This window comes from Saccopteryx leptura, chromosome 5, assembly GCF_036850995.1.
Source record: "Saccopteryx leptura isolate mSacLep1 chromosome 5, mSacLep1_pri_phased_curated, whole genome shotgun sequence".
In the NCBI taxonomy this organism is placed as follows: domain Eukaryota; kingdom Metazoa; phylum Chordata; class Mammalia; order Chiroptera; family Emballonuridae; genus Saccopteryx; species Saccopteryx leptura.
Window position 1 is genome coordinate 196,572,650 of NC_089507.1, and position 23,103 is coordinate 196,595,752.

Genomic DNA, 23,103 nt, shown 5'->3' on the forward strand with positions numbered 1-23,103 from the left:
GTCAAGCTGTCATAGGGGAGGTTTCTGTTATTTTACAGCCAAAAGCATTCTACCAATTTTTTTTTTTTTTTTGTATTTTTCTGAAGTTGGAAACGGGGAGAGACAGTCAGACAGACTCCCGCATGCGCCCGACCGGGATCCACCCGGCATGCCCACCAGGGGCGATGCTCTGCCCACCAGGGGGCAATGCTCTGCCCCTCCGGGGCGTCGCTCTGCCGCGACCAGAGCCACTCTAGCGCCTGGGGCAGAGGCCAAGGAGCCATCCCCAGCGCCCGGGCCATCTTTGCTCCAATGGAGCCTTGGCTGCGGGAGGGGAAGAGAGAGACAGAGAGGAAGGAGGGGGGGAGGGGTGGAGAAGCAAATGGGCGCTTCTCCTATGTGCCCTGGCTGGGAATCGAACCCGGGTCCCCCACACTCCAGGCCAACGCTCTACCACTGAGCCAACCGGCCAGGGCCGAATTCTACCAATTTAAACACTGAGTCCAGTGGGCACATGGTGAGGCCCTAATACAGTGGTTCTAAAAGTGTGTGCCAGGGTGCACTAGTGTGCCTAGAAGATTTCCAGGTGTGCCCCTATAGTATTACAGAGAAATATGTGCCTGTTGGGGACCAAAAAACCAACAGGGTTTTTGGAGTTTAGATTTTTGGGGGACAGAGGTGTGGGGAATTGGCTATAAGCTGACAGTCTGCCCAACTCCCCACCTCACTTGCCTGATTAGGTTGCAAAAGGCTGTTAAGCTGTGGTGCTGGACTGTTTACACTACTCCCCATGTTCCCAGGAAAGACTGGAGGCAAGTTTCTTCTATCCTTTGTTTGGTGTAAAGTTGAGATGATATATGTGGTGGGGGTTTTCTGTACTCAACACAGTTAAGAGTAAAAAGAGAGAAATTTTTCAATGTATTGATGAGGAAATAAGAGTTTGCCTTTCAAATATATGCCCAAACATTGAAGAAATCACTAGGACACATCAGGCTCATGTTTCTCATAAACACAAGAATGAAAAAACTTAACACATTCGTGCCAAGACCTGCCGAATTTACTAAATCGTACTAAGAATTATTTATATATATAAAAAGATAACTTTTTTGTCGTTTTTTTACAAATTCTAAAAAATATAACTCAAAAAATGTGACATAAAATGTTTTTTAATGTTAGAATAAATTTAATTTTGCCATATTTATTTCATTTAATTACCATAAAGCACGCTTGGACTTTATATTTTTTTCTTTAATATTTGACTCAATTATTATAACACATTTCTCAGAAATTTGTATATAGCGTGCCTACAATTATTTGTAGGATTTTAAATGCGCCCTGACTTCAAAATATTTGAGAACCACTGCCCTAATAAGTGATCGTTACTTTAGTGTTGGAAATGTCAGAAGTGATCTCTCTGACCGTCTTGGGCATCTCGAATGATGGGTAGGTGGCACCATTAGGATGGAAGCTCCGTTGTCAGGCATTTTATTTTGCCCGTGTTGTTTGCTCCTATACCCACCACTTCAAAACAGTGCCTAGCACACAGTGATGCTCAATAATTATCTGTGGCGTGAAAACAGGATGACCCACCCCCGCTGGGATGAACTTTTCCTCTTGAAGACATGAATTTAAGATGAAGGGTAGGAACAAAGACAGAGAAGAGCAAACCAAGACATAAGCCAAAGTCTCTGGCAATTGACATCCATTTCCAGATTCATTTCCCACCATCCATGTGCCAGGTGCTGTCATGGGTGAACAAGGCAGGTAGGACTCTGCCCGTCAGCAGGCAGCTCTGGTGAAGGAGCTGGAGAGGAAAGCAGGAATGCCCTGAAGCGACTTGAATTAGGCTGGGAGAGGAAACGAGCAGGGGGCTCTGCGAATTCCTCTGTCAATCGGGAATCTATCAAACACGGACCATGCAGAGCCCCGACACAGATAGTATAAAACAACGATATAGAGCATGCCCCCTGGGACCTCACAAACCAATGAGCACATGGCGTCCAGGGCTAAGGCTCTGCTGACAGCCAAGCAATTTGGAATTTGGAGGATGAAGTGGTTACTTGGCAGTGATAAGTGCTGGTTCCCTAGGGCATCTGTCTGCAAAGCCCCAGGTCAGCTGGATGCTGATCATAAAGGGGTTCTTTGGTCAGACCTGGTGCTGGCACCTGCTGATTTGTCCACCAAGTATCCCTTCCTCCCTTTTTTCTGGAGACAGCAACCCCTTGCTTTGGAGGAACTGCTCCTGCCCCATGGCATGGAACTCAGGTGAAGTTGACCCAGTGACCTCCCTGATCCCCAGCCTGACTCAGGGGTGGGCAGGTGAACTAAGCCAGGAAATCCAGGTGTTCCATCCCCTGATCCAAGAAGTGAGCCGAAGACCTGGATGTCCTCTGCCGGAAGCAAGTGAAAGCAAGAAGCTCACTGTCTCCCCCTGACACTGTACGTCTAGAGAGTCCCCTTGCCCTGCCCAGGAAGCCTGTCTGTGGTAGGAAGCAATGAAGCCAACCTTTAGACAGATGCCAGATGGAAAGATAGAGCCAGAGAGACAGAGCATACCAGAGCCATGGAGAAGAGATCACCCTGGGAGCCCCCCTGCCCAGCATGGCCGGGACAGGACTTCCCTACCTGAGGCACGACATAGGTTTGGGTTTCTGACTCAATGTCACAGCTCAGGGAAACACTGCGCTCTAATTAGGGACTGAGCAGTCCTGCAGTGAGAAAACCTGTTTATCTTTCTTGAGCTCATCACTTCTTAAACCTACTTGACCAGGAAGTCCTTTTTCCATGCAAACATTTTAATGACTAAGGGAGAAAGAGAAAGGGTGTTCCAGGTGGTGGGTCAGCAGAGGTGTGGAGGCGATGTGTGCAACAGCAAACTCATCTAGGAAGTGGAGCTTCGAGGCGGCTACTTGAAAGCAGACTTAGAGAATGATCTAGATCCCCAAACCTTCCTGTCTGTTGGAGGGCTCAGCTCCTGAGGGAGATAGATCTGTGTGCACACGGGGCCATTTTTCACAAATGACTTCTCTGAGTCACATTCTGTTATTTTATCTGTAAAAATTCGGCCTCGGAGACAGACCCGCTTTTTAAACACAGGATGGTTTTTATCTACTTGGCCTGTTTACTGCTTAATGCCAAGAAGGCTTTCTAAGTCCCAGATGCGAACTAACCTCCAAGTAAGTGTGACTCTGTGTGGCCACATTCAATGGACTTTTTTTCCTCCTTCAATAATGGAAATGAAAGAACCAAATGTCTGTAAATGAAATTTTCCAGTTATAAAGAGGCTTTTGAACCCCTGTTAAATCATCCTTTTGTTATTCTGGTTCCCACTCCCCAGCAAATTCCCACAAGGCATTTGGGAATCAAAGAGTAATACCCCATAAAAACAGAACCAGGGCCATGGTGCCAAAGATGTGGAGGGACATGGGAGCCACAGGTTATGGCATTGGAGTGAGGATGGGGGGAAGGGTGGCTCTAGGCATTGCTATCTCCTACCATTCATGGGAGCCCGAAGGGAAAGACCTCGACTTGGTATCTAAACAGCAGCTGTAGGAAGAGGTCTGGGTCTGAGGTGACCGCAGTCTTCTCAACGTCTTTGATGTCTGGGAACATGATGCTTCCTGGTTTTGCAACTGGAGATAATTTACTGGGAGCGCACTCTTCAGAGGTGGCTGGGGAAGGGTCTCTGGTGAGAGGCCGCTTCGTTTCAGACCAGGAAAGTGGACCAGCACCCAGCAACACTCATGTCTGGACTCTGATCGGGGATAGGAGCCCAGGAGAGAAGTTTGGGCTGAGTTCTTTTGGCTGTAAGAATAAGGTACCAGCCAAAGCATCCCAAGAAATGTGTTGGGATCATAAAGACATCTGTGTCGGCAGATCTGGCACAGGGAACCATCAGGCCTTTCTAAACCTGGAGTTAGAAGGTCAAGTAGTTCAGGTGGGCTTGGGATTTACCTCAGGGCCTTTGCACGTGCTGATACCTTCACTAAGGATACCCCTTCTCTGTTTGTCCTGTGCCCGGCTTCTCAGGCATCATCTTCTCAGAGATGCTTCCCCTACCTGTTGCCCTCAGCCTCTCCTGGCTTTCTTTACCCCTGTGGCACTTGTTACTCATTCTAGTTTTTCATCTGTGTCCCCCAACTAGAATATAAGGGATTTTGATTGTCTTTACACTGTGCTACCTCAAGGTCTGGTAGACTGTTACATGGTAGAAACTAAATAAATATATGTGGATGAATCAATGAATAAATAAAGTCCCGGGGTTGCTAGGTACAGTCACTCAGGGAGTGTACTGCACAACTCCGAAGATCACCACTCTCACAGACCAGGCTGGGAGGTGATCTAAGAGTGTGCGGTGCACAGCCCGTGCCCCTGGACACGGTGGCCCTGAGCTGCTTTACAAGGCCAGCTTGCTCACGATCTGTCATGGCCACGCTGGCTGCACTTGTTACCTCTCAACCCAGCCTTGCTCCCATTTTCTCATAATGATGAAAATTTCTCAGAATTTTCTACTTCAGGTTCCCAAGAGAATGACTCCAGTAAGTCTGGCTAGTTGTCTTGCTCTCGGCCATGTCATTGGTTACTCTGGCCAGCTTGGAATGGTGACCCTCAAGCAACCTTCTCTAGCATAATCATCTCTGTCCCAGGAGGGGACTCGGTTGTCTATGGCGGGGCCCCCATGTTTCTCACCTGCCCAGCCCAAGCTCATGCAAGTACTTTACATAACACCCCAGCAAGGCAGAGCTTCTATTATACCCATTTTACAGGCGAGGAAATGGGCTTGGAGGCTGACATCAGTCTGTCGGCATTCATATTTGGCTCCATTTCTTTCTTGTCATGTAACCCTAGCAAAACTGCTTAATCTCTCTGAACCTCAGTTTCCTCGTCTGTAAAATGGGCATAAAAATAATGACTTCAAGAGAGTTGTGAGGATTAAATGGGGTCAAGCAGACAACGTGCCCAGAGATCTAGACTATTAGCTACCTTGATAATAATGTCTGTGTGGTTTTCCCCTCACAGAAGTGCTTTGCATCATGGGCTGAGGGAGGTTAGGGGGAGGGCAGTTTGTACAACCTCTAAGACATAGGTAAAAATGGAAAAGGCTGGCTTTTAAGATTCGTGTCCCTGGGACTCATCTGGGAACATAAGCCGTTGAGGGGGAAAAGGACACCAGACTTGAATACATGTGGCCACCCTAGTCTATATCCAACTGTCAAGGCCATAGTGTCACCTGATCTCCCCAGTGAGGCGGGGCTGTATGAGGAGATGTCACTCAGCGCCCCAGTGACAGGGTGCTAGTGACAATCCCAGCTCCTGATTCTGACTCAGACAGAAACCAAGATGTGCTGTCAGGGAGTTCATTTGGCAAGTGTTCGCTGAATCCTACTTCATACTGGATACTGTTCTGGGCTCTTTTTACGGTAGTGAACAAATCTGACCAAATCCAGACCCACACTGCCGTAGAAGAAGGAGGCAATGAACAGCAGACGTGGAACTAGACGGCATCTCAGGTGGTGGCATGTGTTACAGGGAAAAGGAGAACATGGTCAGGGGGACAGGAAAGGCAGGGTGGGGTGATGTGAGATTTCTGGTAGGAGATGCAGAGAAACCTTCAATGGTGAAGTGACATTTGCGCAGAGACTTGAAGGAGGTGAAAGAGGGAGCCATGTAGATATGGGCAGATGAACCTTCCAGACACGTGGAATAGCAAGTGCAAAGGCCCTACGGTGGGCATTAACTACCAGGCAGACCCTAGGACAAAGCTGGTGCTTTTTAAAATGTTTTAAATTTTATTTATTTATTTTTAGAGAGAGAGGAAGGGAGAGAGAGAGAGAGAGAGAGAGAGAGAGAGAGATCTGTTTCCGTATGTGCCCTGACTGGGGATTGAATCTGCAGCCTTTGTGTATCAGGACAATGCTCTGACCAGCTGAGCCATCTGGCCAAGGCCAAAGCTGATGCTTCTTGTTTTACCCAGAAGAGCCCCTTAGTGTCCAAAGGCCAGATATAAAATACAAGATGCCCAGTTAAACTGGAATTTCCGATAAACAATGACTAATTTTTCAATATAAGTATGTCCCAAATTGTGTAGTACATACTTATACAAAAAAATTAGACATTGTTTATCTGAAATTTGAATTTAACCGCGTGTCCTGAATTTTTATTTGCTGAATCTGGCAACCTTACTCAGCGGTCAGTCATCATGTGCGCTATGGAAATAAAAGTCATGGGCCAGCTTTGTGGGGCGGTGCGGCTGCCGGAAATAAGGGCATCAGAATCAGGTTGTCCGGAATCTAAATGCTGGCGAGTTCTTTGCCGTCTGTGTCTTCCTCTCTTCATCTGTGAAGTGAGAGACATCACATCTAACTTTAGGGCTGCTAGACCGTTCAAGATAACCTACAATATCTCAATGTCAGATAGATGTGTCATGAACCCTAACTCTTATTTGTCATTTTATTGTATGTAAGATGAGCTCAAATCTATTAATCTTCCCAAATTATTATTTTTTTCACATGAGTCAGGACTAACCGATTTAATGAGGGTTTCCTAGAGTGGAGGGCGTTAAGACAGTGAGGGAGGCAAGAGACGAGTTAGGATCCGATTTTGCTGGTAGTGAGGGGAAGGGGGTTGAGCCTTTTCAACCTCTCACTCAGTGTTCCTTGAATAGTTAATTAAATGGAAATGCTTGATGTGCACCAGTTTTTGTGGGGTTCTTTGGTTCAGGTCAGGGGAGGCTGGTGCATACTCCAAACCCAATAGAACCCTCGGTAAGGCCAGGGGGTAAGCTGATTTTGCGGAATCTCACTGGTAGATGGGTTTTCTTTGGCCTGATGGTTAAAAAATAAATTGAATGGACCCTGGCCGGTTGGCTCAGCGGTAGAGCGTCGGCCTGGCATGTGGGGGACCCGGGTTCGATTCCTGGCCAGGGCACATAGGAGAAGCGCCCATTTGCTTCTCCACCCCCCCTCCTTCCTCTCTGTCTCTCTCTTCCCCTCCCGCAGCCAAGGCTCCATTGGAGCAAAGATGGCCCGGGCGCTGGGGATGGCTCCTTGGCCTCTGCCCCAGGTGCTAGAGTGGCTCTGGTTGTGGCAGAGCGACGCCCCGGAGGGGCAGAGCATCACCCCCTGGTGGGCAGAGCGTTGCCCCTGGTGGGCGTGACGGGTGGATCCCGGTCGGGCGCATGCGGGAGTCTGTCTGACTGTCTCTCCCCATTTCCAGCTTCAGAAAAATACAAAATAAAATAAAATAATAAAATAAATAAATAAATAAATAAATTGAATGATTTGCCAACAAAGATACTTGGAAAACTGCCACATACAAACCCAGATTTCCAGCTTCTCTTGGCAATTAGAACTATCTGATGACATGGGCATCAAGTTCCTAGAGACCATCATCCTATGGGAAGATGGAGTCCAGTTAACCCTGGTCCCTGCTTCTTCCTATTGTATTTAGGCCCCATCTCCCTGGTCACCTGTCAATGTGTCATTGTTCATGGTTCCCATTAGTGGAATTAGGGAGAAGGTAAATATTCCTTGGGCCTCCCATCACAGGCCTTGCATCTCTGCATTTATGTTACCTGGCTGGTGCCTGTCGGCACTTTACGTGCATAAAGAAGGAATTGAAGAGGAACTCAGAAGTACTCTGGGCATGTATTGATACTGATAAGGTGCCTGCTACATGCCAGGCCTCTGGTGGCCCTGGGAAATACGAACAGGACCAAGGCAAACCCTCCCTTTTGGTGTATCCCAGGGCTTAAGGACTCAGGTGCTTGGACCAGATCTGATGTTGCCCCTTGGTCACCAGCGGTGTGGCTACGAGCAGGTTCCCTCAAGTAGGTGAATCTCAGTTTCCTCATCTATAAAATGGGGATGATAAAAGTGATGTCTTAGAGGGCTGTCACTTGAAATAGTAGCTGGCAGATATGTAAGTTTTCATTTGGAGCTTCAAACAATTGGTTGCAACTTCAAGAATGTAGAGACTTGCTCTTCCACATCCAGTCCTTGGACCAGTGACTTCAGCACTCCTGGACCTGCGTAAAAGTGCAGCATTGCAGCCCCTGCTCGAGCCGCTGTGTGGGAGACTGAACTTTCGCAGCTCCCTGGGAATACACCTGTATAGTCAGGGTGGGGAAGTGTTGCCTAAGGACCGAGGAAAGGGAAAAGGTCTCCTTCCAGATTACTAAACCACCAGATGGTGAAGAGCCTGGGCTGTACGGACAGATGTGCCTTTGGATAATGGTTTCATTACAGAGGGGTTGTGTGACTTGGAGCAAGTCACTCTCAGAACTTTGGTCTCCTTCTCTGTGGTCTGAGAAGGTAGTGCAAGGGCTTAGCTTGGTGGACGGGAAATGCTCTGGGTATGCCGTCTACTCTCATTCACGTCTGGGAAGGAAGAAAGGGCTCCCTCCAAAGCCGAACCAAGAATAGTAATGCTCAAAATCAAACCAGATTTCCTCCAGTCGAGGAAGAAATAACAATAATAAACAAAACCACAGCTTCCTCCTAGCTGTATGGGAGAACCTGGAAATCCCTCCTTGGCCATCAGCTTGCTCTGGAGTGTGTGTGTGTGTGTGTGTGTGTGTGTGTGTGCGCGCGCGTGTGTGTGTGTGTGTGCGCGCGTGCGTGTGTCTGTCTGTCTGTGTTTTCCATTTGGAACTGTAGCTACTGCCACATGTACTTAAGACTGGTAGAAGCTGTTCAGTATCTTACTCCTCTGTTTAAAAAATTGTACAAAGAAAGCCCCAGAGTGAGCAAGCAACAAGTTGGTATCTCCCGTACAATGAAAGCAACATTTCATAATAGGTGTGCTAAAACAATTTCCTCTTCAGGGTGGATCTCTTTACAGACAAGGATTTTAAAGTCTGTGCATGAGAAAGCTCTTGGCCTCCTATTCCCTGCTGGGGTCTGAGGCCCAGGTCATCAGGCCTTGGCCAGGTGGGTGGACAGAGGGAGCAGCCCTCAGGCTTCCTGGGCTGTGCGGGTGCCCCTGGGGAGCCCAGGCCAGCTGAGCATCCTCAGGGCAGATGTGAGAAGTGTTCTGCCGATGAAGATGAGGTCCCTACCTCCTGCTGAATGTGCGTGTCAGCAGAATTCTTTTCTTCCTTTTATTGCCTTTGAGACATATGCTGACTTGGTCAAAATCGTTTCGGCAAGATGTGACTGATGATGTATGAAATGAAAACTCCTTGCCCAGCGCTGGGAGGCCAGTGAACGAGGGGTGTGGACACTCGGCTGGGGCAGGCCAGACACAATAACACCCCTCACATTTCCAGACCATCTTTCATCCAGGGGAGCGGGCCCCTGGTGTGGAGCAGACTGGGGCAGATCGGATTACCGCCTGGGAGTCCAGCACTGGGTGCCTGGGCTTGGGGAACCACAACTGGGGGTGGATGGGTGGGAGGCTGGCTGCTGGGGGAAACGGGATAGGCCCCGGGGAGTTCCTGGGCCCTGGATGGCATAGGAGGAGTGGCTGGGGGGACAATAAGAGGGCAGAAAGCAAGGACTTTCCATTTGCCTCTAATGCCACTCTCCCACCCTGCTCTCTGGTTCCCTCGCTCCCGTTTGCTTCTCTGAGTTGGGACAAACCTGCTTTTCTCTGCTTGGCCAAAAGCAGACCATCGTGAAACTTTTGTTGTTATTTTTAAACTTAAGAAGCTTTCCTGTTACCATGTTTTTCTTCTCATCCAGATGGTAGATAACATTTATCCAGGGCTTTCTCTGTGCCCCAGGCGCCTTGCAAAGTTGCTCACAGGAACTGAACTAATTTCTGAATCCTCCCAAGTAGTCTCCTACAGGTAGGGGACTGAGGCACAGAGAGGTCAGATTCTTGGTCCACGATTTTGTGAGGGGCATGGTTGGAGTGTGACACCACGTAGGCAGGCTGCTGCCTCCCACCCAAGACTTGCTTTAAACCAGTGGTCCCCAATCCCCGGGCTGCGGACCGGTACCGGTCCATGTGCTATTTGGTACCGGTCCGCAGAAAAAGAATAAATAACTTACATTATTTCTGTTTTATTTATATTTAAGTCTGAACAATGTTTTATTTTTAAAAAATGACCAGATTCCCTCTGTTACATCCGTCTAAGACTCACTCTTGATGCTTGTCTCGGTCACGTGATACATTTATTCGTCCCACCCTAAAGGCCGGTCCGTGAAAATATTTTCTGACATTAAACCGGTCTGTGGCCCAAAAAAGGTTGGGGACCACTGCTCTAAACAATGGCGAAGCCTTTGCTGGTGGCCTCAGCCACACGTTTCCTGCCTATTTGTGTGCATTCATTTATTCATTCATTCATTCAGCAAGCACTCACTGAAGGCCTGGTGCCATCTTGGGGACTCCTTTGGGGGAGAAAGCAGGGAAAATAAAGAGGCCATCCCTTCCCCAGCATGGATCATAGGAGAGATAAGGCTAAATAGGGGGCTGTGGGAGTTCATAGGGAACCTTATCTCTTCCAGGTCTAGCATATGGAGAGCATGTTGTCTCTTCATCTTGCATGAGAAAAGATGGCCGCCAAGAGGAGGCTGGTGGGGCGCACGGCCTGCACAGTCAGCCCTGAGTGCACCGTACTTTTAGGGATCGGCTCTGCTTATTACTATTTATTCGGCAGGTGCTTATTGAGCACCAGCTGTGTACCAGGCTCAGGTAAGTTGCACAGAGGGATAGGTGATAATAATCCTTCCTTCAGGGCCTTCCCATGGCAGAGGGGAAACAAGACAGATGCTGACCAATCAGTTGTTATCCTATGAAAATTGGTAGCGCCAGTACCTGCAGCCCCCACCCCAGCCTCACTTGCTGGCTAAAATCTCCCCCAAAGATTTGAGAGTAGATTGAAAAGCAAAGAAAGCTGTTGCAGAGGAGCAGCATTTTAGACTTTGGAAGAAGCAATCACCTTCACCCCAGCTGGAGTTGGAGGTGGCAGGGCGGCTGCAAGGGCTCTGGCCCCGGAAGGCCGGCCTGGTTTCTGCTGCCCGCTTCGCAGGGCCTGAGAGCCCGTTGGTCGCTCTGCCTGGGATGCCTCCCCTGGGAGACCGTTCTCTTTCTCAACCTCCCAGGATTCAGGTCAATGGCATCTCTTCCAGAAGACCCCATTCCCGCCTCCCACCATGTCACCTTGTTTGTTTCGTCCTGTCACTTACCATAGGTCGAACTGGTCTGGGTCGCATACCCTCCAGCGGAGACGGGATGCCGGCAGCACTGCGCTGCCTGCCTCAGTGGCCCCCGTCATCCACAGTGCCTGTCCCTGGTCTTCCCCCGACACTCCTGCCTGCGTGCTCCGCTCCTCTGGCTCCGGCAGTGAAGCACACTGCGCCTATCCCCGGTCTTCCCCCGACACTCCTGCGGGCTCCGTCATCCGCAATGCCTGTCCCTGGTCTTCCCCCGACACTCCTGCAGCACGTGCTCCGCTCCCCTGGCTCCGGCAGTGAAGCACACTGCGCCTATCCCTGGTCTTCCCCCGACACTCCTGCCTGCTCCGCTCCTCTGGCTCCGGCAGTGAAGCACACTGCGCCTATCCCTGGTCTTCCCCCGACACTCCTGCCTGCGTGCTCCGCTCCCCTGGCTCCGGCAGTGAAGCACACTGTGCCTATCCCTGGTCTTCCCCCGACACTCCTGCAGCACGTGCTCCGGTCCCCTGGCTCCGGCAGTGAAGCACACTGCGCCTATCCCCGGTCTTCCTCCGACACTCCTGCAGCACGTGCTCCGCTCCCCTGGCTCCGGCAGTGAAGCACACTGCGCCTGTCTCTGAGGGAATTCATGGACAGCACAGCCTCCTGTTCAACCCCAGACTGTGTTTAAGTTCCTTGCCTTGTCTGCACTGGCCTGAAAGCCAGCTCTGGGATGGAGGCCACTGTGTGGGCTCACTCACTGCTGCACCCTTCAGCCCAGCACTAGGCCCAGAACCAAGATGGGCTGCATCATTTCCAGGGTTCAGTACAAAATGAAAATGGGGGCCCTCTGTTCACAGATTATTAAGAATTGTAATATGGAAACAGCAGAGCATTAAGCCAAGTGTGGACCCTCCTGAGTCCGGCGGCCTGGGCATCTACACAGGTCGCACCTCAGGAAGTCCACCCTGACTGACACCTGGGAAGTGCTGGGTAAACTTACGTTTGTTGTTGGGGGAAGAAGTTAATAGACGAAGGACAGGCAGACGGATCTTTCAGAGTGCCTTGTTTGACAGGTGGGCAGAAGCCCAACCCTGACGCTGGAGGCAGGCTCCCTTCTCTCTCACAGCCTGGCTGGGCCTGTGCAGCAGGGCCTGCCCATGTGATATGAGTGCTGAAGGCCTGCAGCCTTGCAGTCTCTTCTCCTTGCCTGGCTTCTGGCTGCTTCTATGTCCGCTCGTGTGGGCCCTCAGGCTGCCATCTTCTCCAAAAGTCTCAGAGGGACTCCTGGCAGAACCCCCTCCGTTCCCAAAGAGCTGGAAGACCAGGTTCCTTTGTCCCAGCTCTTGGAGCCTTCTCCCACCCGCAGGTGAGGCTCAGGCAGACACCCTCCCGGAGGAAACCCCATCCCCAATTCAGCCCTTTGCCTTTCACCCCAAATGCCCTGAGCTGACACTCTGCCTAGCCCTCACACGGGAACCTCTGGTTTGTGGGCATGCCTCTGTGGCCCCAGGAGAGACAGAGGCACAGCGGAACTTTTACCCCACGGTTCTCACTGCCCTTCTGTGCAAAGAGTTATTTTGATCCCGTATTTATAGATGAAGAAACAAAGGCTCTGAAGAGCAATAACTCACATAAGTTCCCAACAGCAGGTTCTGAGTTGTTTGGGGGCTTGTGCCCATGCCCATTGTGAACTGGGCTCCAAATGGGTGGGTCACTAATGTTTGTGGGATGAATACATGAGGGGAGAAAAGAAAGGGGGCCAGGAGCGGCTGTCTGTCCTAAGCATAGACCCTCCAAGGTGAACTAGGTGCAAACCAGAAGCCAGGCAGGGACTGATGGGGAAGGTTAGACAGTGGTCGGCTGGGGTGTCTGGTCTCAGGCTGAGGTGTGGCTGGAAATAAACAGAGCCCAAAGTGGGAGAAAGTGGGGAGGAATTCTCCAGTTCACACAATTTCATTCATTTACTTATTTCACAAACGACTGTGCAGCCACAGTGGCTGCCAGGCGCCATGTTCAAAATACTGTGGGTACAGGGCAATCAAAAAAAAAAAGCACTAGCCTGAGGCCCCAGAGTGGTTCGTTTCCAGTGGGGGAGATAAGACAATTAAGAAAGCACAAATAACTCAAACAGTAATTCCAGATGGTGAGAGGAGTTAAAGAAAATAAAACAAGTGTGTGTGGGAATGCAGTGGAGAAGTGACCTTATCTATGCTGGTCTGGGAAGATCTCTGGGGGGAAGCGGCACCAGAGTGGCACCTGGAGAGGGCGGAGGGTTGACCAGCCTAGGCACTGATGATGAAGGTTGCTGGGGAGGGGTCAAGGGATGGGAGAGTTCTGGGCAGAGAGAATGGCAAGTGCAAAGACAAGCTGGTGACAAGTTGAGGAGACACAGATGGGTCAGAGTGGCTGGAGTAAAGAAGGGCAGAGCGTCACGAGGGGCCCAGAGTCACCTCCTTTGGGGAGCCTGCTCAGATTCCCGCGCACCTTCCACACTCCCACGGGTCCCACTCAGGCCTTCTTCCCTGCCGGGACTGCCAGTCCTGGGGAGGGGAGGGCCGACTCGGATTCCTCCCTCCGCACCCCTGTGGCGCCCAACCCGGCGCTGGGCACCCCATGGGCACTCGGTAAATATTTGTAGAGCGCACTGTGAGGAATGAATGAAACCATTGGGCGCAAAGGAGGTGGGGGGCGGGGCCGAGGGCAGGTGGGAGGCCGCGCGCGCGGGAGGGGCCCCTGGAAGCTCCTCCTCCCCCTCCCCCTCCCCCCTCCTCCTCTCCCCCCTCCTCCTCCTCCTCCCAGGCCCCAGCGCGTACCACTTTGGGCTCCCGAGGCGGCCTCTTGTGTGATCAAGGGCACGCAGGCCCCACAGAGCGATCTGGGGACCCTGCTCTCGGTGCTGGAGTTCGGAAGAGGGTGGTTCGCGGTCGCCCGAGGGCCAGAACGCGAGAGGAGCGGGAGAAAGGAGCGCTCGCTCTCCCGCCGCCTCCCCGGCGCTCGCTCTCTCAGCCCCTAGGTTTGCTGGCTGCTCCTCCCACCCGCGCCCGCCTCCTTGCTCGCTCGCTCACTCGTTCAAGTCGGTTTTTAAGTCTGCGGTGTGCCCGGGAGTGTGCGGGGCGAGGGGCCCCGGGGCCAGAGCCAAGCCGTGGGCAGGGGTCCGGGCAGTGAGCAGCGGGTCGGGGGAGGGGCCATGTCCCGCGCAGGGCCCGTCTGCAGCAAGTGACCGAGCGGCGTGGACCGCCGCCTACCCCCCTCCGCCACCTGGGGTGGCGCGGGCCCCGGTGCCGGGTGCCCCGAGCCCGGGTCGCGCGTAGAGCCGGCGCGATGCACGTGCGCTCCCTGCGCGCCGCGGCGCCCCACAGCTTAGTGGCGCTCTGGGCGCCCCTGTTCCTGCTGCGCTCCGCCTTGGCCGACTTCAGCTTGGACAACGAGGTGCACTCGAGCTTCATCCATCGTAGTCTCCGCAGCCAGGAGCGGCGGGAGATGCAGCGCGAGATCCTCTCCATCTTAGGCTTGCCCCATCGCCCGCGCCCCCACCTCCAGGGCAAGCACAACTCGGCGCCCATGTTCATGCTGGACCTGTACAATGCCATGGCGGTGGAGGAGGGCGGCGGGCCCGACGGCCAGGGCTTCTCCTATCCCTACAAGGCGGTCTTCAGCACCCAGGGCCCCCCTCTGGCCAGCCTGCAAGATAGCCACTTCCTCACCGACGCCGACATGGTCATGAGCTTCGTCAACCTCGGTGAGTGAGGGTAGGAGGGAGGAGGTGACCGTCTCGATCAGAAGGCGCTTTGGAACAAGGAGGAGGGAACCGCTTCTTACAACCAGCCCACCCATCTTAACACTCTGGCCGTTTGCAAAACCGTAGTGCCTGGCCAAGTCTCTCGGTCCTAGTAGACCCCACGCTGTGAGCGCCTCAGGTAGGGCGAACCAGGCTTATGTGGCCTGTGGTTGTTTGGGGGAAGGAACCACTGGTCTGAAGGCCCCTCCGGGTTAAGTTGGTGGCCGCACCTCTGGGACTGGAGGCGCCTGGCCCGCCGCGGCTGAGTTCAAAGTGCGGGGCTCGGTCATGTGAGCTGTGCCCGGCCGGCGCGTCCCTCGCTACCTGGATTTAAAGAGCCCTGCTCGGTGAAGCTTCCTTCCCGCCCTTTCTGGGCCCCCTCTCAGCCCTGTCTGACCCTGGCATCGCGGGCGTCGTGCCCCGTTCCTCGCTTTGGCAAGCCCTACCTGTCCGCTCTCAGTGCGCCCGCCCTAGTGTGCTGCGCGCCCCGAGCGCCTCGGGCCCCTCTCTTGGCCGCGGGGCGCCTCCCTCTCTCTCAGCTCTCCTGGCTTGAGCTGGTGAAGAAACGTTGCCATTGCGAGCTTTCTATTTTAAATATTTAATGATAGGTCCCGGACGGGCAGAATCCATTTTCAGCGTTTATCACATGTGGCGTGCAAACCACGGCTTTTGGCGATTGGGTGGCGCGGGATATCCGACAGACGCCGCCAGAGGCGGCTGGGGGACCTGGCTCGGGACTGGAGCCACGACTACCCGGGAGACTCGAGGCTGGGGCTGTGGCGGGGCCGCCGCCTCCTCCATCTGTGCACGCACACTCACCAGACTTGCTCAAACTAACCCCCGGCAGCGCTCTGTAGGGCTGATGATCAAATATTTGGTTTCCGAGATAACACTCCCCGATAGCGCTGTTTCCTGAGCGGCTTTCATTCTACATGTGTAACTTGCTGCGAAAATCCGAACAGAGTCAAGACAGCAAACTCACGCCCACGGGCGCTGTGTCAACATGGAAATAATGATACTCAAGCCCCCCGCTGGGCATTGGGGGCGTGGATGGAGGGCGCGGGGAAGCCGGATCAACCTTAATGCTTCCCGCTCCAGATAAGATCCCCGGGGTTCCCCGGATGCCATTGTCTGCCCTTAATAATAGCCAAAAATTAAATAGTGAAACAAGTTTCAGCGAGCAAGGGGTGGGAGGTTTAGATGCCAAAATAACTTCAAGAAAAGTTTAAATTATATTAAGCAGCCTGTTAGAATGAGGCAGCTCCATATGTCCTGATTTAGGACAATCTCCAAGATGTATGAGGTGGAAAAAAGCAAGGTGCAGATCAGTGAGGTTACATATGTGCTTGTATATCATCCCTTCTCACTGGAAGAAGACACTAGGAACTGGAAATAGATTTTACTGGGGAAGGGGAGGGGTGGCGGGTAGGACTGCGGCTGGGGCTTAGGGAGTGGGAGCTGGAGTCTGATCTTTCATTGTGTGCACTTTTGTCTGTGTGATTTTTTTTTTTTTTTTTACACAATGTGTATTTATGACCTATACCAGAAACTGGAGAAAAAAATTTCAAATACATATAAGTAAATTAAAGAGAGAGCTCTGTAGCCCTTTCTCGGGCCGGGATTTATGGCCTCCCCCTCTGTTGGGTACCCATGACTCCCAATGAATGCAGCAGGTCTCCGTGGCTGCCTTCAGAGACTGGCTGGGGTCATTAAAAAGGTATTTGCAAGCCCTGGCTTTGGAAATCTCATGCAAAAAGTACCCTGCTGCTTACAGACCAGTAGCAGGGTCAAACCCGGGTGTCCCACGTCCTTTACTGAAGAAGGGCTAGGTTGCCAACTGGGTGTCCCTGGGGATCTGGGGGCAGGGCTGTTTGCGCCCCTTGATGGTGGGAGCAAGCTGGGGCTTGTTTGGGAAGGCCACAGCTGGGTGGTTTTCCTCCTCTGGCTGTACACACACCTTTCAACCGTTAGTCCCATTTCTTTCATCTTGAAAGGACAAAGACCGGCTTGTCTGAGCCTCTTAATCAGTCGGGCTGGCTTTGGGCTTTGTGGGACAGTCCTGACTTTCTCAGGTCTTGCTTTCTGGAACATCACTCCAAATTAGATGGCAGAGTGGCTTTTAGCAGAGTGCACTGACCTTGTTTTCTTTCTCGCTTTGTCCCTAAAACTTGAGGTAATTAGATGGGTGAAGACCTGGACTGCAGTTTGCCATGACTTCTGTAGCTGTTTCTGAGGTTGACCTATTTCTGCTCAGCACAGGGAAGAAATGCCTGTCTCTTCCATTCTGTTGTGGTCCCGGAATTTCTCCCCCAGGAGGGGCTTGGGGGTGGCAGTAGGTTGGAGCCAGTGGGGTGTGTGTGTGTATAGGAAACTTGCCTGGAAGCTGAGATTGCTGAGAAAGCTCATGATTTTTCCTTGGATTGCAAATCATATTGCTCTGTAACATACAAGGTTTTCTAAAGGTGTGTTTAGTCTCACATTTTACTGAAGAGTGAGAAAATGTCACTTGTCCATATCAAACCATTACTTGTTATCATGCAGGGGGCCTGGGGGGGATTTTGGGGAGGGCAGATCTTGAGGGAAGGCTGACTTTCTCCCCGGGCCTCTCCCCGCTGCGCTGTATACCGGGCTGTGTCCTGCAGGACTTGGGAGACCTCTTCCTGGATTCTGAAGGCTTTTGCAGACCTGGTGCGTTTGTTCTTCCTTCTGTCTGCAGCCAGACTGGCTTTTGTTCCTATAAGTCCTCGGAATTCAAGCTTTTTGCCAGGCTGAGCAGGATCTAAACTAAAGAGGGAACTGGAGGAGAATTTATGACAAAACCAGGTGCTGAGAATGAGGTCTTGGGACCGCACCTTACGACAAAGACCAGCCCGTACAATAAAGCCCGGGGCGAGGCTGGTTGAGCGGCCAGATCAAGACTCCCACCTTCCCATCCCGGGCCCCTTAAGTTCAGAGGCGAGACTTGCAAACTGGTTTGGATTAACAAGCCCCTGACTTCTCCGTGTAGACTTAAATTTTGGACCTCAAAATAGGCTATCTTTCCTTAAATAGAGCCCAGGCAATGTGAATTCCGCAGACGGAATCCAGAGATAACCCACAGCCGATCTCTCATTGGAGAGATCCAGTAGCTTCCTTGGGGATCTTCTAAAGAAGCCGGCTGGCGCGAGGGGTGTGCAGTGTGTGTTGATCTCTGGTCCAGGCTAGGAAGGAACCAACTTTGTTTAATCGTCGAGACTAAATTAAAAGAGAGAGAGCAAGAGAGAGAGAGAAGAGAGAGAGAGAGTTGGAAACCTATCATTATTGGACTCCGCGTATAAAAGTGGCTTTTGTGACTGCATCTGAAGAGCAGTGAGAGGCCTTGCTGTTGGACTTTTCCTTTATACCATCTGGCTAAACTTTTTGTTGACAAGTGTTTGGCATTAAGATCTCTCCTCTTGCCCCTTAAGAACAGGCCCTACCACTGTAGAGTATTAGAAAAAGATTCTGTTACGGTTTAAAAATTTCCTTCAGGGAGTGCTCGGAGAAGAGAGCATGGGCTGCAGGCATTTGCAGCTGTAACCTGGCTTGTGTTAAGATTTGGAAGGGGCTGTTCCACATTCCAGCACTCGGAGCGCCGGCCCTCACTGGTAAGCAGCCAGAGGTTAATATAGATGTCACACAGGCTTTCCCCCTTCTTTCTTCCTTTCTTTCTGCAGAATGCCTTCGCTATAGGAGTGCACCAACAGCTGTGTTTTTAGTAACCCTTTCAAAATCACTTCTTTTAAACTTCATCTTCCTGCTTCTATAAATCAAAGATCTTCTCCCCCCCCCCACTCCCCCCCCCCCCCCCCCCGCTCCCAAGGATATATGTGACCCAGATTTGAACTTGTTTGATCTTCTTTGTATTTCTCTTTTGGAACCAACACTGGCTAAGGCTGAGCCCTGGATGCCAGCTTGGGTGGCTATTTTTAGTTTTTATTCCAGGCTTGTCATTCAGTTGGGGAGTGGCCCCATCGAAGGGGTTGAGGGAGGTGGCCCAGATACGAATCGATTTCAGGGCGGCCAAGGGACAGTTCTCTGAAGGCATAGCCAGAAGAAACTGCTTCTGGGATACAACTCTTGCAAGCTCTGGTTCGGGGCCTTTACCTCGGGTAGCAGGCTCCCAAGCCTCTGCCGAGATAAACACAGCTGGTGTACGATCCCTGACCACCGGAATGCCTACGATGTGAGCAAATATCACATGGCCGCTGAACTCAGAGACAAGTGATGACTTCATTTCAGGGAGAGTCCCATTTAAGTTGATTGATCACCCCTATCACTTTAATATATTTCCCCCCCTATTGGGTAAGGTCATATTTGGCCCATGGCAAGAATCAGAGTGTCCTAACACTCCCCCAGTCCCCGCCCTGCCCCAGCCTGCCCATTCCTTGAACCAGCTGAATATTTTGAATGGAGAGTCCTTTGCACCAAATGGCTGGCCACGTTAATTTTTTTTGCAATTGCTCTTCAGACCTAGCTGGGGTTTGTTGACATACTCTTTTTTTTTTTTTTTTTGGCAAGTTGCTGCAACATTTTGCCTTCATGAACTCCGGCAGTCACCAGGGGTTAGGACACAGGCCGGGATGTGTGGGACCTGTCATGTATTGTCAGAAGGAATGTGAGGATTAGCCTTTAAAGCAAGGTGGTGGGAGAGCCCTGCAGCTGTGTACACTTATTATAAAAGATTTAAGTCCCACTGGTAAAATCAATATATTGAATTGCATGACCCTCTGCTTTTAATTAGTTTAAATCAAATGCGCCGGTGCCACTCGCCTCCTCTCGCCTTCATGGGGTGAGGAAATACCAATATTTACATAGAAACTGTTAATTTGTGGTGAAAATGATAACACATTTAGCTTTACACACCCAAATTTGCCCCGACTTGATGGATCCCAGATCAACGCGGAGTTGCGGGGTGATGTCACCAGGGCAAGGTCGCAGGGTGGTGGATGACATCAGCGACGCTTGTTGCTTCGACCCTGGATGCTGGAGGCAGGTGGGTGTAGCTGCGGGTGAGGTGCCGGAGGATGCTGGTGTTTCAAAGAAACAAGCTGGTTCTTTCGTTGCCAGCCAGAATCCTCGAGATTCCCTCCCATCGCATTTCAAGTCTTTTCTCTGAAGCGTGCTTACACACCTGGGAAGCGAGCGCTCGCATCTCCGGTTGCGTGGAGCCTGCTCACCTAGCGTGCGGGATCCTTTGCACGGGCAGCTCAAGGCACGGTGCTTTATTTATTCCAGAGCGTCAGAGGCTTTTCTTTCTAGTTGCTGAAGCCGTTTATAGAGGAAGGGTGCTTGCACTGCAGACTGTCCCGTGTACGATCACGGCGATGACGTGAACTGTCCGGGCTGAGCTATGCGTTCAGCCGCAGTTGAATTCTGGGTCCTGCAGCAAAATGGCATTTGACAAATAATATCTGACGAAAATGTGACTTGGTATTTCTTAATATGAAACAGATATTTCCTAGTTAACCTTCCACGGTGAAAAATTCCGCGAACCCAATGTGAAATGGCCGTGCCCATGAATACCAGGGTGGCCACGGCATCCTTCCCCTCCCCAAAGCGGAGTATTTATGATTTGAGGGGACATTTAGGAGCGCATGAAGTTTGACACTTACTTATGTGAAACCCCGAGTAGCATGTGCGATGCCGTCCTTTCAACATTTGTGTTGGAAGGCATTGTTGGGAGCCGCGCAAAGCCTTTGCTGATCCGCGTGGAGTGGATTGAATTAATGACAACTCCGAGAGCACCAGTTTTAGGGTAATTGCTTTATTGTTTTGGAGCCAGGGTGCTTATAATCCGGTTCCTGTACAAACATGTTTAACGTGTGTTAATGCATTTCCAAACCAGAGCCTCTCAGCACAACCCTGCTTTTCATTAATTGATGTCGGTAGCATGGTACAGTATTTCAAAGGGCTGGCCAAGTATAAACTGTGTTTCCAATTTCCTTCCTTTCCTGTGTTTGGAATGCCAATGTTAATTTGTTCCCATGCAGGAGCGGGGGCTGCCAACTGCGGCTTTCTATAAAGGGCTTCACAGTGAAGGCTTCCAGCCCTCGCTGATGCTTGTGGCTGCCTGGCCAAGTTTCCTGACACTTTGCAGCTAATTCTGGATGATATATGGAGTGGGGGGTTGGGGGGCTTTACTGCCGTGTAACGGAAGTTCTCGGTGACAGCAGAGGGTGTGACTTGGCAGGGGAGAATGGCACGGCATCCATAGTGATTCTCTTTAGACACAGCTTAAACCCATGTGTCTGTTTCCACTAGGGTTGCATGTTAGCTGCGTGACCTTGAGCAAGTTACTTAACATCTCTGAGATTGTTTCCTCGTTTTATAGAGCAGGATAACCTTCCCTTCCTTTACAGCTCCTCAGGAAGACGAAAATCCTACCACATACGTGCAGAGTCTGGCACACAGTAGGTGCACAATAAATGGTAGCTCTTGTTTTTATTGTGGCGGTCAGATCGTTACTCACTTCTGTATATGAATCCAAATTTTACTTTTTAAGTACTTTATCTTATAATACTGAGATGAAGCCACCCATGTTATTTTAAAGACGTTAAGAAAATGGCCCCAAAGATGTGTGTGCATGCATGTTTCTCTCCTCCTCCAGAGATCAGGGAAATCTGAATGAGCATGCCAGACTCATACGAGGATAAGGAGAATATCATGCTAACATTTTCTTTCACTTTTAGCATCATCATCTATTTAAAATTTTTACTACTTAGGAGACTGAAACTCGAGGGAAGACTACCTACGGGAACTCTTTGTACTGTCTTGCAACTTTTCTCTGAATCAAAAATTATTCCAGAAAAAAATAATAAAAAGCTTTAATTTCAAAAAACCGCATTACTGAAGTATTTCTTCCCACCCGTTGCTGGAAGGTGGTCAAAGTACAAATTGTCTTTTCCTTTGAGGGAGTGACAAGCCCAAAGCATTCATTAACAGAATAGCACAACTTCCCCACTTTTTATGGGAGCAGGTGCAAGACTGCCCCCTCCCCCAGCTGCGGTTAGGCTACGACAAAGCCCCGAGTGGGTTCAGTGCCTTCAGAGGCCTCTGGAGACACGAGGAGGCAGAGACCATCTCCAGGGCCCAAGACGGAGGGGTGAGCTTTCTCACTCAAAGCTTCCCATAAATTCCCTCCGGCCCTTTCTATACCGTTTGAAAAATCTGACTTAGTGAGTATTAAGTTTCCCTGCATCTTTGAGGTCACATGTTATTCTTTCACATCTTTATCTCCCCGGAGTAGCTTTCAAGTTTCCATCTTTTGTTGTCTGGAGTAATTAAATTTGGCTGTGAATAAAAACATGCGCTGTTTGCAAAATCGAGGACTTTGCATGTTTTTAAGCATTTGAGTTAGGCCTGTGCTGTCTTATAATGCCAGCCTCTCTCTTGCTTTCATGTAGTTTTGGGGGAAAAAAAAAAATCTAAGCACTTAGCATAACAGGCGGTCTCCAATGGTCTTCTCATGGTCCCAGTGTTCATCTGCCCAGCAATTTAACAACACACACAAAGGCAGGCGAGTTATTCTGTGGTTTCCATGACTTGTGTTTTGGCCTTGGATAAAGGACTTTTTTCCTGACTGCTTTTTCAGACATTCTGACTCTCCTGCTCTAGCGTGGCCTCGCAGAATTCTCCTGGCATGGGCGGTGCCCGGGCAGTGGCTGCTCGTGTACATGCATGAGCTGAAGATGTTCTAAGATACGTTTGTACCTTTTAACCTTGTGGCCTCACTAATAAATTTTTGAGTACATATCCTAAATAAGAATAAATCATGCCTGACCAGGCGGTGGCGCAGTGGATAGAGCGTCGGACTGGGATGTGGAGGACCCAGGTTTGAGACCCCAAGCTCGCCAGCTTGAGTGCGGGCTCATCCGGTTTGAGCAAAAGCTCACCAGCTTGGATCCAAGGTCGCTGGCTCGAGCAAGGGGTCACTCGGTCTGCTGCAGCCCCCCGGGCAAGTTGTTCATCAATCAGTGAACAACTAAGGAACCGCAACGAAGAATTGATGTTTCTCATCTCTCTCTCTTCCTGTCTGTCTGTCCGTCCTTATCTGTCCCTCTCTCTGACTCTCTCTGTCTCTGCCACAAAAAAAGAATAAATCATTTTAGTATACTTTGTACTATATAAAACAAAGACTAAAATAGAAATTTATTATTCTTTTCTCCATTGATTTGATTTGAGAAAGAGGAAGAGAGAAAGAAAGAGAGAGAGAGAGAGAGAGAG

At 50.8% G+C, this 23,103-nt stretch overlaps 2 protein-coding genes across 2 annotated transcripts in view; one reads left to right on the forward strand and one right to left on the reverse strand.

The window, feature by feature from the left end:
• PCK1 (phosphoenolpyruvate carboxykinase 1) overlaps positions 1–23,103 on the reverse strand; it is a 701,569-nt gene that overhangs the window by 196,778 nt on the left and 481,688 nt on the right. The gene's annotated exons all lie outside the window — the stretch shown is intronic.
• The window catches only part of BMP7 (bone morphogenetic protein 7), an 81,875-nt gene continuing 72,664 nt past the window's right edge, over positions 13,893–23,103 (forward strand). The window contains exon 1 of the mRNA XM_066387426.1: positions 13,893–14,820. Coding sequence (XP_066243523.1) covers positions 14,403–14,820 — 418 coding nt within the window. The 5' untranslated portion in view covers positions 13,893–14,402. The remainder of the gene's footprint in view (positions 14,821–23,103) is intronic.